Consider the following 15,976-nt stretch of genomic DNA (forward strand, 5'->3'; position numbering starts at 1 on the left):
CTTCCATTCTGTTTCTGAGGTTCTGGATCATCTTTACTATCATTACTCTGAATTCTTTTTCAGGTAGGTTGCCTATTTCCTCTTCATTTATTTGGTCTTGTAGGTTTTTGCCTTGCTCCTTCATTAGTGACATATTTTTTTGCCATCTCATTTTTTTTTTTTTTTTTTTTTTAATGAGTGGGACTGTGTTCCTGTTTTACTGGTTGTTTGGCCTGAGCTTCCAACACTGGAGTTTGTAGGCCATTGGGTAGAGCTGGGTCTTGGTGCTGAGATGAGGAACTCTGTGAGACCTTACTCCCATGAATATTCCCTGGAGTCTGAGGCTCTCTGTTAGTCCAGTGGTTCAGATGCAGAGCTCCCACCACAGGAGCTTCCACCCAACCCTGGGCTCACAAATCAAGATCCTGCAAGCTGTGTGGGGTGGCCAAAAAAATAAAAAAGGAACAATAACAAAGTAAAAAGTAAAATTAGACTAGGAAACTAGCAGATATGTTAGAAAGAACGTAAAAATGAAAATATAGATGAATCAACAACTGCAAGGTACATCAGTACCACAATAGTAAAAAAGAGGAGAAGGGAAAAGAAAAAAAAGGAGGGGGGGAAGGCCTTGGCTGTGGAGAGCAGGGCCTAAGCAAGGGTGAGGTTTGGGCAGTGGGTGGGGTCAGTGCTGAGGACCCACAGGGCTGGAAAAGGCCCTGGGGGCTGTGGGGGGTGGGGTTTAGGCTCAAGGAACAGAAGGGGTCCAGGTGTGCCCCCTACCCCTGGTCTCAGAGGGCAGGGGACCTCACCTGGGAGCCCAGCAGTCTTCCTGGGCTTGAATGGGTGGTGCAAACACCCTCTTCTCCTCTCCTGCTCCTCTGGTCTTGGGTCTGGGAGGGCCCCTCCTGCCTACCTCTCCTGATCTCCCCGGCCTCCTTCGTATACCCCCAGGACCAATGCAGCCGGGGTTGGGGAGGGGGAGCCTTACAGGGCAGGGGACCGGCCTGGGAGCTCAGCAGGCTTCCTGAGCCCAAGTGGGTGGGGCAATCACCCTCTGCTCCTCAGCCTGTCCTCCTGGAGGGCCCCTCCCACCTGCCTCTCCTGATCTCCCTGGCCTCCGTCCTATGCACCCAGGACCCACGCAGCCTGGAGGGGGCTTTGGGGGGGGAACCGGCTTGGGAGCTCAGCAGTCTCCCTGGCCCAAGTGGGCCAGGCGCTCGCCCTCCACTCCTCTCGCACTCCTCCCAAAGAGTCCCTCTCATCTGCCTCTACTGATCTCCCTGCCCTCAGGGGTGCTGATCTTGTCTGGCCTCCACTTCTCCTCCCACCTTGGTCCCCCTACATCCTACCGGTTCACTCTGGGGTTCCTCCCGTGTCTCCTTGGGGTTCAGAGTCCCCCACCAGCAGCCGGCAGGTGCCCTGGTTGTGGGGAGATGCTAACTCTTCATCTTCCCACACTGCCATCTTGACTCCTCCCCTGCTTTTTAAAAAATTCACTAGTTTTTTGTATTTTTTGATTTCACATATAAGTGATATCTTACGGTATTTGTCTTTCTCTGTTTGACTTATTTAGCATAATGCCCTCCAAGTCCATCCATGTTGTTGCAAATGGAAAAATTTTATTCTTTTTTTTATGGCTGAGTAGTATTCTACTGTTTATATATACCACATCTTTATCCATTCACCTGTTGATGGACACTTAGATTGCTTCCATACCTTGGCAATTTGTAAATAATGCTGCTGTGAATATCGGGGGTGCATGTATCTTTTCGAATTAGTGTTTTTGTTTTTTTAGGATACATAGCTAGGAGTGAAATTACTGGGTCATGGTAGTTCTATATTTAGTTTTTTGAGAAACCTTCGTACATTCCTACCAACAGTATATGAGGGTTCCCTTTTCTCCACATCCTCGTCAACATTTTTCATTTGTTTTTTTAGGGTGATAGCCATTCTGACAGGTGTGAGGTGATATCTCATTGTGGTTTTGATTTGCATTTCCCTGCTGATTAGCGATGTTCCATCACTTTTTCTTTCCTCATCAACTGGTCATAATATAAAAACAACAGTGTTTTTCAGGTCGTTTGATGCATTTTTTGCACTTCATGCTTGATCTACAGACCTACCTTATTGATCCAAGATGGCTGAGCGTGTTACTCAGGGGACACAGCACAGACCATACTTAGATGCTTCTGTTGCAGGGATCTGCCAGCTGCAGCTGAGGACCAGATCCGGCTCACTGCCTATTGTTTTACAGCTTATGACTTAAGAAAGACTTCTACATTTCTTTTGAAAAAAAGAATAGAATGTTTTTGTGACAGGTGAAAATTATATGAATTCAAGTTGCAGTGAACATGAATAATGTTTCAATGAAACAGCTACACTCATCCATTTGCATATTGTCTATGGCTGATCTCACACTACAATGGCAGCGTGGAGTAGTTGTGACAGAGACCAAGTGGCCTGCAAAACCAAAAACAGTTACTATCTGGCCCTTTATAGAAAAAGTTTGTCCAGCCATGGTCTTCTGGAGGAGATTGGAGAACGATGAGCTTCTGGAGGAGAGGGACTAAGCTTTATAAAAGAGAGTGAGGCATCAGGCATCATGATGTACTCCCTGGTAAGAGTGCTTCAGGCTCTGGATTTGATTTCCACTCCACCAGTGACAGCCTATGTGACCTTGGCCAAGATACTTAACCTGTCTGTGCTTCTGTTTCTGTATCTGTAAAATGGGGATAATAATAGTTCCCACCTCATAGGTTGTTATAAGGATTATATTTATATGCAAAATATTTAGACAATGCTTTACATATAAATATAATGCACAGAAAAGATGATTAATTTTCATCCTTGTGTCATGGACATTTTTTCTAGGCAAAGTACAGCAGGCCCCTAGTAGTCCCCAAAACTTGGCCTCTTTGGGTAGCACCCCACACTCAGAATTATGAGACTCTCTGGCCCCCTGAGACCCTTTGTCCCAAGCACAGACTCTGGTGGCCCATAGGCATACCTTTCTTCTCTTTCTCCTGGGCCAGCAGCTCCCTACCCCAGCCCCTCCATAAGGCTCCTGGCTGTCTTCCAGGGCCCCACTGAGAGCCATGATGTTGGTACTTCAGGCAAATGCTGGGGCCCAAACTTGGGCTATGTTGTTCTCACATGGACCTCCCTCCACATCATATCACAATGACTGCATCCCTTTTGGCCCTGTGGGGCCACAGCCATGACCCTTAGTCCTGTGGGCAGATAGAGCCTTGCTTTATGGCCCATGTCATGTGTGAGGGCTGCCCCACATATTCATCACTATCTATTTGATGGACCACATACCACACACCTGGTCTTAGGCTAGGTTTTCTACTCACAACATCATTAATCCTCATGAAATCCCTACAGAGTTGCACTATACTTATCTTGGGGAGGAGTTGTCACAACACTTGGGATGAGTCCCTCTCTTGGATCGAGGCTAAAACATGGCCTCCCTGGGAACCAGTGTTCTGTAGAGGTTTCGTTTCCCTCAGTTAAGGTAGAACTCATGTCCTCATTCTGACAACTGTGGTTCCTTTCTGCCCCTTACCCTTGGCTGCCTTATTCACCCATCCCTATAATATGCTGTCCAGGGACCCATGCAGGAAATTCTGAGGTTGCAAGTAAGCAAACAGAGAAAAATCCAAGGCATGTTACATGACATTCTTTGGGTTAACAGCACAGCTAGGCCATACCTGGCCCTTCCGCATTAGAGAGCTGAAAAAAGAGTTGCAGAGAGGTGAAGTGACACTCCCTGTTACAGCTGGCCTTCCAAACCCGGCTCTGACTCTGCAACTAAAGGAGGTTCTTGGCAGAGATGGAAAGTGAAGGGGTTATAAGTGTTCACTAGACCACCAGCTCCATGAGGTCAGGGATTGTTGCCTGTTTTATTCATGGTTGGATCCCAAGGGCCTAGAGCAGTACTGGGTTTGTGGTCAGCTCCCAACAAGTATTGGTTGGAGTCATAGTGATTGTTGTTTGGCCAAGGTGCAGAGAAACTCGAAGTTTCCTATTTGGACAGGGAGCATGGGAGAGAGCATAGCTGTACACTGAGTGGGACGCTTTATATCCTCAATAATTAAATTGAAACTCCAAATTAAATTAGTTTGTTTAATGAGCTGCAGTTTCTTCCCCATCCACAACACAATCACTGGCCCTGGGTGACAAAACCTTCCTCACCCCACTATATGTTGTCAAGACAGGAAAAACTCCGTGTCTACTCTGTGATGAAGCAAAGGGTGTTATGTCCACCCAGGCAGCCCCTTAGATGCACTTGCAGAATCCTTTTGTCTGTGGGGAAAGGGATATCCAATTATGCCAGAAAATCTCTGGAAATTCACACATCAAACATGGTGCTATGGACTGAATTGTGTCCCTACCAAAATTCATGTGTTGAAGCCCTGTCCCCCACCATGACTCTATTGGAGTTGGGGCCTTTAGGGAGGTGATTAAGGTTACATGAGGTCATAAAAGTGGACCCTTGATACAGTAGGATTAGTATCCATATAAGATGAGACACCAGAATGTTCACTGACTCTCTCTGCCGTGTAAGGTCACAGTGAGAAGGTGGCAATCCAGGGAGAGGATTTTCACCAGAAACCCAATCTGATGACACCTTAATAATGGACTTCCCAGGGACTTCCCAGGTGGTCCAGTGGTAAAGAACTTGCCTTCCAATGCAGGGGACCCGAATTCGAACCCTGGTCAGGGAACTAAGATCCCACGTGCCACGGGGCAGCAAAGCCTGCATGCCACAACTACAGAGCCCACCCGCCCTGCAGCCTGTGTGCCACGACTAGAGAAGAGAAAAGCACACGCCACAACTAGGGAGAAGCCCGCATGCTGCATGAAAAATCCTGCATGCCTCAACGAAGATCCCACGTGCCACAACTAAGACCCAATGCAGCCAAAAATAAATCTTAAAAAAAAATGGACTTCCCAGAAATACGAGAAAGTAAATTTCTGTCGTTCGAGCCACCTAGTGTGTGGCTTTTGTTACGGTATCCTGAGCTGACTGATACACATGGTTTCTCAGTATTCATCTGTTGACATAACTAGGATCTGGCTGGAAAGGTCTTTACATCTGCAACAGCAGAAGCAGAATTCTCCAAATGATGCCACTAATACTTAATAAATTGTATCCAAATAAGTAGCAGGTATAGTAGTCCATATTTTTACAACAGGAAAAACTGCATTTAATTCTTTTCTGTATAAAATGTTTACCATAAACTTTAATTCTCATAGTTGTGCTGTGTTATTGTGCAAGTTAGGGAAATTTGGACTCAGAGAGGTTGAATGAGTGTGTAAGACCACACAGCGTATGAGTGGCAAAGTTGAACCCCAGCACAGGCCTGTGACTCTTCGACAGGGCCGTTTAAACTTAGGGACATCATTCAGAATCTCTGACCTATCTTGGTCATATCTACCAAGTGGCAAAAAAGAGCTCAAAATAAAGTGCTGTAACTCAAGGAGAAATCAGGAACATTTAAAAACAAGGTTTGTCTTTGTCCTTAATTTACCTGACAGCATTTTCTGAAATAATGGATATGTGGGATGCAACACATCCATTGTGTGGGATGGAACATGCCACATTTGCAGCAATTACGAGGCAGAATAAGAAGAGTTGGGGAAGGTGTTAGCAGCATCTGGACTATCAGCTGTCAATGCCGCTTGCTCTTGGTCACCTGAAGCATGCCACTTTAGAAACACTTCATTTTCCACTGATTAAAATTAGAAGAATTAAGTTTGGGGGGGCAAGCATTTCAGCACAAAAGAACTCATTGGCTGAAGTGTCTGCAAGCGTGGATTGGATTCTTTGGAAAACACGAAGCTTTGTGAAAACAAAAACAGCAATTACAAGCTGGTGCAGGCCTTGTATAAGATGTGCACGAAGGTCCCTTCTGTTGGTCAGACGGTGTGCACACATCCCCGTTATATAATTACTGCTTTTCTCAGTTGCCTCCATTTCAAAAAGAAATCAGCATAAGCACAAGCAACACAATAAAACTAATATCTAAGTGGAAAAGCATGCACCTATGAGCTACTTCTTTCTCATCAAACTGGAAGGCAATATAAAAAATTCACATTTATTGCATGTCTGCTCAATGTCAGGCTCCATGCTGGGCTCTTTAGGTGGGTTTATTGTATTTTTGTCTTCATAGCAACCTTGTGATGTAGACACTAATAAATAAGTAGTAAAAAAACTTGTTCAAGGTTTTTCTCTTTTAAAGTTGGGAATTGAAACAAGGTCATATGAGTCAGAAATCCTTGCTCACTGTTGATGGGGCCCAATTACTCCCCTTTTCTTGTTCCCTCTCTGATGATTCAGGGAAGAGGCAAGGCCCTCCTGCTGCTAACTGTATGAGGATGGGGGACCAGGGTAAAATGTCTATCTATGCTGCTTAATGAACAAGTCCTCTTGAGGTACCAGCGTGCCTTCCCCTCTTCATCAACTTGGCTCTCTCTTAGTGAAAGCAGAAGAGGTTTTTTTGCTTTCCCATGTGGCAATAACCTGCATTCTTGCCTGCCCAAGACAGATAGCTTGAGCTATCCATCTTGATAGCTCTGTTTCCAAGGTCCACAGTCTGGGTGGGGTGTGGGAGGTCTCAGCCTCTTTACAGCTTTGGATGGTTCATAATCGTTCTTGCACTGACTTCTCAGGCTGGTTCACCAGTGGGCTCCGGCTTCCCTGACATCTCCAGAGACCAAGCCCGGTTTCCTGTGCCAACAGGTACCCTTTACACAGGTTCAGGGAGAGGATGTGAAGGGCTACAGGAGTGATACCATGATTCTGCAAATGCATTTTGGCTGAACATCGTGAGATGTATTTTCTTTCTAGATCGTTATAAAAATACATAATATAGGTACTCCTGATTAAATAGCCATCTGTAGTAGCATCGCTCAGCCACATTATGGGTTTGTTTGTTTTTTTTAACACCTTTATTGGACTATAATTGCTTTACAATGGTGTGTTAGTTTCTGCTTTACAACAAACTGAATCAGTTATACATATACATATGTTCCCATACCACTTCCCTCTTGCATATCCCTCCTTCCCACCCTCCCTATCCCACCCCTCTAGGTGGTCACAAAGCACCGAGCTGATCTCCCTGTGCTATGCAGCTGCTTCCCACTAGCTATCAGTTTTACATTTGGTAGTGTATATATGTCCGTGCCACTCTCTAACTTTGTCACAGCTTACCCTTCCCCCTCCACATTTCCTCAAGTCCATGCTCTAGTAGATCTGTGTTTTATTCCCATCCTACCTCTAAGTCTCTTCATGACATTTTTTTCTTAGATTCCATATATATGTGTTAGCATACGGTATTTGTTTTTCTCCTTCTGACTTACTTCACTCTGTATGACAGACTCCAGGTCCAGCCACCTCACTACAAATAACTCAGTTTCGTTTCTTTTTATGGCTGAGTAATATTCCATTGTATATATGTGCCACATCTTCTTTATCCATTCATCTGTTGATGGACACTTAGGTTGCTTCCATGTCTTGGCTATTGTAAATAGAGCTGCAATGAACATTTTGGTACATGACTCTTTTTGAATTATGGTTTTCTCAGGGTATATGCCCAGGAGTGGGATTGCTGGGTCGTATGGTAGTTCTATTTTTAGTTTTTTAAGGAACCTCCATACTGTTCTCCAAAGTGGCTGTATCAATTTACATTCCCACCAGCAGTGCAAGAGTGTTCCCTTTTCTCCACACCCTCTCCAGCATTTATTGTTTCTAGATTTTGTGATGATGGCCATTCTGACCAGTGTGATATGATATCTCATTGTAGTTTTGATTTGCATTTCTCTAATGATTAACGATGTTGAGCATGCTTTCATGTGTTTGTTGGCAATCTGTGTATCTTCTTTGGAAAAATGTCTATTTAGGTCTTCTGCCCATTTTTGGATTGGGTTTTTTTGTTGTTGTTGTTATTGAGCTTCATGAGTTACTTGTATGTTTTGGAGATTAATCCTTTGTCAGTTGCTTCATTTGCAAATATTTTCTCCCATTCAGAGGGCTGTCTTTTGGTCTTGTTTATGGTATCCTTTGCTGTGCAAAAGCTTTTAAGTTTCATTAGGTCGCATTTGTTTATTTTTGTTTTTATTTCCATTTCTCTAGGAGGTGGGTCAAAAAGGATCTTGCTGTGATTTATGTCATAGAGTGTTCTGCCTATGTTTTCCTCTAAGAGTTTGATAGTGTCTGGCCTTACATTTAGGTCTTTAACCCATTTTGAGTTTATTTTTGTGTATGGTGTTAGGGAGTGTTCTAATTTCATATTTTTACATGTAGCTGTGCAGTTTTCCCAGCACCACTTATTGAAGAGGCTGTCTTTTCTCCACTGTATATTCTTGCCTCCTTTATCAAAGATAAGGTGACCATATGTGTGTGGGTTTGTATCTGGGCTTTCTATCCTGTTCCATTGATCTATATTTCTGTTTTTGTGCCAGTACCATACTGTCTTGATTACTGTAGCTTTGTAGTATAGTCTGAAGTCAGGGAGCCTGATTCCTCCAGCTCCATTTTTCGTTCTTAAGATTGCTTTGGCTGTTTGGGGTCTTCTGTGTTTCCATACAAATTGTGAAATTTTTTGTTCTAGTTCTGTAAAAAGTGCCAGTGGTAGTTTCATATGGATTGCATTGAATCTGTAGCTTGCTTTAGGCAGTAGAGTCATTTTCACAATGTTGATTCTTCCAATCCAAGAACATGGTATATCTCTCCATCTATTTGTATCATCTTTAATTTCTTTCATCAGTGTCTTAGAATTTTCTGCATAAAGGTCTTTTGTCTCCTTAGGTAGGTTTATTCCTAGATATTTTATTCTTTTTATTGCAGTGGTAAATGGGAGTGTTTTCTTAATTTCACTCTCAAATTTTTCATCATTAGTGTATAGGAATGCAAGAGATTTCTGTGCATTAATTTTGTATCCTGCTGCTTTACCAAATTCATTGATTAGCTCTAGTAGTTTTTTGGTAGCATCTTTAGGATTCTCTATGTATAGTATCATTTCATCTGCAAACAGTGACAGCTTTACTTCTTTTTCAATTTAGTTTCCTTTTATTTCTTTCTCTTCTCTGATTGTTGTGGCTAAAACTTCCAAAACTATGTTGAATAAGAGTGGTGAGAGTGGGCAACCTTGTCTTGGTCCTTATCTTAGTGGAAATGGTTTCAGTTTTTCACCATTGAGGATGATGTTGGCTGTGGGTATGTCATATATGGCCTTTATTATGTTGAGGAAGGCTCCCTCTATGCCTACTTTCTGGAGGGTTTTTTTAATCATAAATGGGTGTTGAGTTTTGTCTAAAGCTTTCTCTGAATCTATTGAGATGATCATATAGTTTTTCTCCTTCAATTTGTTAATATGGTGTATCACATTGATTGATTTGCGTATATTGAAGAATCCTTGCAATCCTGGGATAAACCCCACTTGATCATAGTGTATGATCCTTTTAATGTGCTGTTGGATTCTGTTTGCTAGTATTTTGTTGAGGATTTTTGCATCTGTGTTCATCAGTGATATTGGCCTGTAGTTTTCTTCCTTTGTGGCATCTTTCTCTGGTTTTGGTATCAGGGTGATGGCGGTCTCGTCAAATGAGTTTGGGGGTGTTCCTCCCTCTGCTATATTTTGGAAGAGTTTGAGAAGGATAGGTGTTAGCTCCTCTCTAAATGTTTGATAGAATTTGCCTGTGAAGCCATCTGGTCCTGGGCTTTTGTTTGTTGGAAGATTTTTGATCACAGTTTCAATTTCAGTGCTTGTGATTGCTCTGTTCATATTTTCTATTTCTTCCTGGTTCAGTCTCAGCAGGTTGTGCATTTCTAAAAATTTGTCCATTTCTTCCAGGTTGTCCATTTTATTGGCATACAGTTGCTTGTAGTAATCTCTAATAATCTTTTGTATTTCTGCTGTGTCAGTTGTTACTTCTCCTTTTTCATTTCTAATTCTATTGATTTGAGTCTTCTTCTTTTTTTTCTTGAATAGTCTGCCTAATGGTTTATCAATTTTGTTTATCTTCTCAAGGAACCAGCTTTTAGTTTTAATGATCTTTGCTATCGTTTCCTTCGTTTCTTTTTCATTTATTTCTGGTCTGATCATTATGATTTCTTTCCTTCTGCTAAATTTGGGGTTTTTTTGTTCTTCTTTCTCTAATTGCTTTAGGTGCAAGGTTCTGTTGTTTATTTGAAGTGTTTCCTGTTTCTTAAGGTAGGATTGTATTGCTATAAACTTCCTCTTAAAAACTGCTTTTGCTGCATTCCATAGGTTTTGGGTCGTCTTGTCTCCACTGTCATTTGTTTCTAGGTATTTTTTGATTTCCTCTTTGATTTCTTCAGTGATCTCTTGGTTATTAAGTAGTGTGTTGTTTAGCCTCCATATGTTTTTATTTTTTACAGATCTTTTCCTGTAATTGATATCTAGTCTCATAACGTTGTGGTCAGAAAAGATACCTGATATGGTTTTAATTTTCTTAAATTTACCAAGGCTAGATATGTGACCCAAGGTATGATCTATCCTGGAGAATGTTCCATGAGCACTTGAGAAGAATGTGTATTCTGCTGTTTTTGGATGGAATGTCCTATAAATATCAATTAAGTCCATCTTGTTTAATGTATCATTTAAAACTTGTGTTTCCTTATTTTCATTTTGGATGATCTGTCCTTCGGTGAAAGTGGGGTGTTAAAGTTCCCTACTATGATTGTGTTACTGTCGATTTCCCCTTTTCTGGCTGTTAGTATTTGCCTTATGTATTGAGGTGTTCCTATGTTGGGTGCATAAATATTTACAGTTGTTATATCTTCTTCATGGATCGAGCCCTTGATCATTATGTAGTGTCCTTCTTTGTCTCTTGTAATAGTCTTTATTTTAAAGTCTAGTTTGTCTGATATGAGAATTGCTACTCTAGCTTTCTTTTGATTTCCATTTGCATGGAATATCTTTTTCCATCCCCTCACTTTCAGTCTGTATGTGTCCCTGGGTCTGAAGTGGGTCTCTTGTAGACAGCATATATATGGGTTTTGGTTTTGTATCCATTCAGCCAGTCTGTGTCTTTTGGTGGGAGCATTTAATCCATTTACATTTAAGGTAATTATCGATATGTTTGTTCCTATTCCCATTTACTTAATTGTTTGGGGTTTGTTCTTGTTGGTCTTTTCCTTCTCTTGTGTTTCTTGCCTAGAGAAGTTCCTTCAGCATTTGTCGTAAAGCTGGTTTGGTGGTGCTGAACTCTCTCAGCTTTTGCTTGTCTGTGAAGGTTTTAATTTCTCCATCAAATCTGAATGAGATCCTTGCTGGGTACAGTAATCTTGGTTGTAAGTTTTTCTACTTCATCACTTTAAATATGTCCTGCCACTCGTTTCTGGCTTGCAGAGTTTCTGCTGAAAGATCAGCTGTTAACCTTATGGGGATTCCCTTGTGTGTTATTTGTTGTTTTTCCCTTGCTGCTTTTAATATTTTTTCTTTGTATTTAATTTTTGATAGTTTGATTAATATGTGTCTTGGCATGTTTCTCCTTGGATTTATCCTGTCTGGGACTCTCTGTGCTTCCTGGACTTGATTAACTATTTCCTTTCCCATATTAGGGAAGTTTTCAACTATAATCTCTTCAAATATTTTCACAGTCGCTTCCTTTTTCTCTTCTTCTGGGACCCCTGTAATTCAAATGTTGGTGTGTTTAATGCTGTCCCTGAGGTCTCTGAGACTGTCCTCAGTTCTTTTCATTCTTTTTTCTTTATTCTGCTCTGCAGTAGTTATTTCCACTATTTTATCTTCCAGGTCACTTATCCGTTCTTCTGCCTCAATTATTCTGCTATTGATCTTATCTAGAGTATTTTTAATTTCATTTATTGTGTTCTTCATCGTTGCTTGCTTCCTCTTTAGTTCTTCCAGGTCCTTGTTAAATGTTTCTTTCATTTTGTCTATTCTATTTCCAAGATTTTGGATCATCTTTACTATCATTATTCTGAATTCTTTTTCAGGTAGACTGCCTATTTCCTCTTCATTTTTTAGGTCTGGTGGGTTTTTACCTTGCTCCTTCATATCTGCTGTGTGTTTTCATTTTGCTTATCTTACTGCATTTGGTGTCTCATTTTTGCAGGCTGCAGGTTCGTAGTTCCCTTTGTTTTTGGTGTCTCTCCCCAGTGGCTAAGGTTGGTTCAGTGGGTTGAGTAGGTTTCCTGGTTGAGGGGACTAGTGCCTGTGTTCAGGTGGATGGGCTGGATCTTGTCTTTCTGGTTGGTAGGTCCACATATGGAGGTGTGTTCTGGGGTGTCTGTAGCCTTATTATGATTTTAGGCAGCCTCTCTGCTAATGGATGGGGCTGTGTTCCTGTCTTGCTAGTTGTTTGGCATAGGGTGTCCAGCACTGTAGCTTGCTGGTTTTTGAGTGAAGCTGGGTCTTGGTGTTGAGATGGAGATCTGTGGGAGATTTTTGCCATTTGATATTACGTGGAGCTTGGAGATCTGTTGTGGACCAGTGTCCTGAAGTTGGTTCTCCCACATCAGAGGCACAGCCCTGATGCCTGGCTGGAGCACCAAGAACCTTTAATCCACACAGCTCAGAATAAAAGGGAGAAAAAATAGAAAGGAAGAATGAAGGAAAGGAAGGAAGGAAGGAGGGGAGGAAAAGGATAAAATAAAGTAGGATAAAATAACAAAGTTATTAAAATAGAAAATAAAAAATAATTATTAAGAAGAAAATTTTTTTTAAAGTAAAAAAAAGAAAAACAAAATGGTATGGTCAGAACCCTAGGAAAAATGGTGAAAGCAAAGCTATACAGACAAAATCTCACACAGAAGCATACACATACACACTCACAAAAAGGGAGAAAAAATAAAGTATCATGCTCCCAAAGTCCACTTCCTTAATTTGGGATGATTCATTGTCTATTCAGGTATTCCACAGATGCAGAGTACATCAAGTTGATTGTGGAGCTTTAATCCTCTGCTTCTGAGGCCGCTGGGAGAAATTTCCCTTTCTCTTCTTTGTTCCCGGGGTCAGCTTTGGACTTGGCCCCGCCTCTGCGTGTAGGTTGCCTGAGGGCGTATGTTCTTCGCTCATACAGGACGGGGTTAAAGGAGCCGCTGATTCAGGGGCTCTGGCTCACTCACGCCAGGGGGAGGGAGGGCTACGGATGTGGGGCGAGCCCGCGGCGGCAGAGGCCAGCATGACGTTGCACCAGCCTGAGGCGCGCAGTGCGTTCTCCCGGGGAAGTTGTCCCGGGATCACGGGACCCTGGCAGTGGCGGGCTGCACAGACTCCCGGGAGGGGAGGTGTGGACAGTGACCTGTGCTTGAACACAGGCTTTTTGGTGGTGGCATCAGCAGCCTTAGCGTCTCATGCCCGTCTATGGGGTCCGCGCTAATAGCCGCGGCTCGTGCCCATTTCTGGAGCTCCTTTAAGCGGCGCGCTTAATCCCCTCTCCTTGCGCACCAGGAAACAAAGAGGGAAGAAAGTCTCTTTTCTCTTTGGCAGCTCCAGATTTTTTCCCGGGCTCCCTCCCGGCTTGCCGTGGCACACTAGCCCCTTCAGGCTGTGTTCATGCTGCCAACCCCAGTCCTCTCCCTGCAATCTGACCGAAGCCCGAGTCTCAACTCCCAGCCCCGCTGGTCCCGTCGGTGAGCAGACAAGCCTTTCAGCCTGGTGAGTGCCAGTCGGCACCGATCCTCTGTGCGGGAATCTCTCCGCTTTGCCCTCTGCACCCCTGTGGCTGTGCTCTCCTCCGTGGCTCTGAAGCTTCCCCCCCACCCCGCCACCCGCAGTCTCCGCCCTTGAAGGGGCTTCTAGTGTGTGGAAACCTTTCCTCCTTCACAGCTCCCTCCCACTGGTGCAGGTCCCGTCCCTAATTCTTTTGTCTCTGTTTTTTCTTTTTTCTTTTGCCCTACCCAGGTACGTGGGGAGTTTCTTGCCTTTTGGGAGGTCTGAGGTCTTCTGCCAGCAATCAATGGGTGTTCTATAGGAGCAGTTCCACGTGTAGATGTATTTCTGACGTATCTCTGGGGAGGAAGGTGATTTCTGCATCTTACTCTTCTGCCATCTTCCTTCGATCCCCACATTATGGGTTCTTACAGACCGTTCTGAAAGCTGGGGAAGATGTCTAGCAATAGTAGCTGAGAGCATGGATTTTGGAGTCAGACTACCCAGGTTCATATCCCATTTGTTTGCTGTTTAACCTTGAACAAGTTCTTCTTAACTTTTCTGTGCCTCCATTTCCTTGTTTGTAAAATGGGAATAGTAATAGTACCTCCCTCACAGAGTTATTAGGAGTATTAAATGACTCAATACGTGAAAAGTTCCTAGGAATATAGCCTTGCCCACAAAAAGAGTGTAGACAGCTAGGTTGGTGATAGCCATTGTGTTGGTCCTGTCCAGAGAAGATGGAGAATATTGGTATTAGCATGTTCAGGCCATCAGCCCTAATTTACATATTTGCAAGTTAATGTAGGCCAATGAGAATCATTAGTTGGCCAGAGTCCCACATTAACATAGTTCACGCATTCATTATCTGCTGAGCACTTGTTATGTGCCAGGCACTGTGTTTTGTATCAAGAATGGAAAAATGAATGAAACAGATGTGATTCTGCTCTTGTGAAATTGCACAATAGTTGCTTAATTATCCCGTAATAGGATATTTCAAATAAAGTTTACCAAGATAATCTCAAAACATTCAGTGTCATTAAAGTTTTTCTCCTCTTTTAGATCTCAGTGAATGTTTAACAGCCCCTCAGATAGAATCTGTAGCTGCCCTGTCCTGTATGGTAGCCACGAGCCACATGTAGCTGTGGGAGCACCATGAGGGGTAAAATTTGAGGCAGGAGAGGTGAGCAGCCCTTTACAAGGGGCTGTGCTGAGGAATTTAAATGTTATTCTAATAAAGGTGGGGTTAAATAGGAGAGTGAGGTGAACTTTGGAATTTAGAATAACTTTAAAGCCTCCATGAATTGTACCAACTTTCTTTTATTCTTTTTATATTTTAATGTAATCAATGATATATTTGGATCTAAATCTACCACTTTTTTTTTGTTTTCTGTTTGTCCCATCTGTTTTATGTTTCACTCCTTTCTTGCCTTCTTTTAGATGGATTACATTTAAAAAATCATTTGATCCCTCCCTCCCTCCCAGTGGTGCGTTTCTTTTCTTTACTTGGTTACCAGAGAAATCGGAAGAAGCACCTGAAATGTTAGAAAGTCTAAACTGTATCAGCATGGCTCCTGCCTCCAAGAGTTTAGAAGGGTTATCTTCCTTTTGACTTACCTGCTGCTGTTGTCTTGTATGTTATTTCCGTGTACATAGTAAACCCCATGAGATACTATAAATGCATTCTGAAGTCAATATTATTTATGTTGACCCACATATGTCCCACTTTTGTTGTTCCTTCTTATATTCCTTCCATCTGGGATCATTCTCCTGCTACTTGAACAACACTCCTTAATTCCTTTGGTGCAGGTCTTCTTTGGCAAACTCTATTTTTGTTTAATAATATCTATTACAACTTCATTTTTTAAAATTGAAGTATAGTTGATTTACAATATTGTGTTTCAGGTGTACACAAAGTGATTTGGTTATACATACACACACACATACATATATCTATATTCTTTTTTTTCAATTTTTTTCCATTATAGTTTGATATAAGATATTGACTACAGTTCCCTGTGCTATACAGTAACTCCTTTGTTGTTTATCTATTTTATATATGGTAGTATGCATCTGTTAATCCCATATTCCCAATTTATTCCTCCCCCGTTCCCTTTGGTAACCATATATAAGTTTGTTTTCTATGTCTGTGACTCTGTTTCTGTTTTGTAATTAAGTTCATTTATATCGTTTTTTAGATCCCACATATAAATGATATCATATATTATTTGTCTTTCTCTGTCTGACTTACTTCACTTAGTATGATAATCTCTAGGTCCATCCATGTTGCTGCAGATGGCACTATTTCATTCTTTTCTATGGCTGAGCAATATTCCATTGTATATATGTAC

At 42.2% G+C, this 15,976-nt stretch overlaps 1 protein-coding gene across 12 annotated transcripts in view; it reads left to right on the top strand.

Annotated features, from left to right (window-relative positions):
• PDE8B (phosphodiesterase 8B) overlaps positions 1-15,976 on the top strand; it is a 357,518-nt gene that overhangs the window by 116,939 nt on the left and 224,603 nt on the right. The window contains exon 1 of one of the 12 annotated variants that reach the window (XM_067031184.1): positions 2,579-2,596. The exons of the other annotated variants lie outside the window; for them this stretch is intronic. Coding sequence (XP_066887285.1) covers positions 2,582-2,596 — 15 coding nt within the window. The 5' untranslated portion in view covers positions 2,579-2,581. Of the gene's footprint in view, positions 1-2,578; positions 2,597-15,976 lie in introns of those variants that run through there. 12 annotated transcript variants of the gene reach the window in all.

This window comes from Kogia breviceps, chromosome 4, assembly GCF_026419965.1.
Source record: "Kogia breviceps isolate mKogBre1 chromosome 4, mKogBre1 haplotype 1, whole genome shotgun sequence".
Taxonomy (NCBI): Eukaryota; Metazoa; Chordata; class Mammalia; order Artiodactyla; family Physeteridae; genus Kogia; species Kogia breviceps.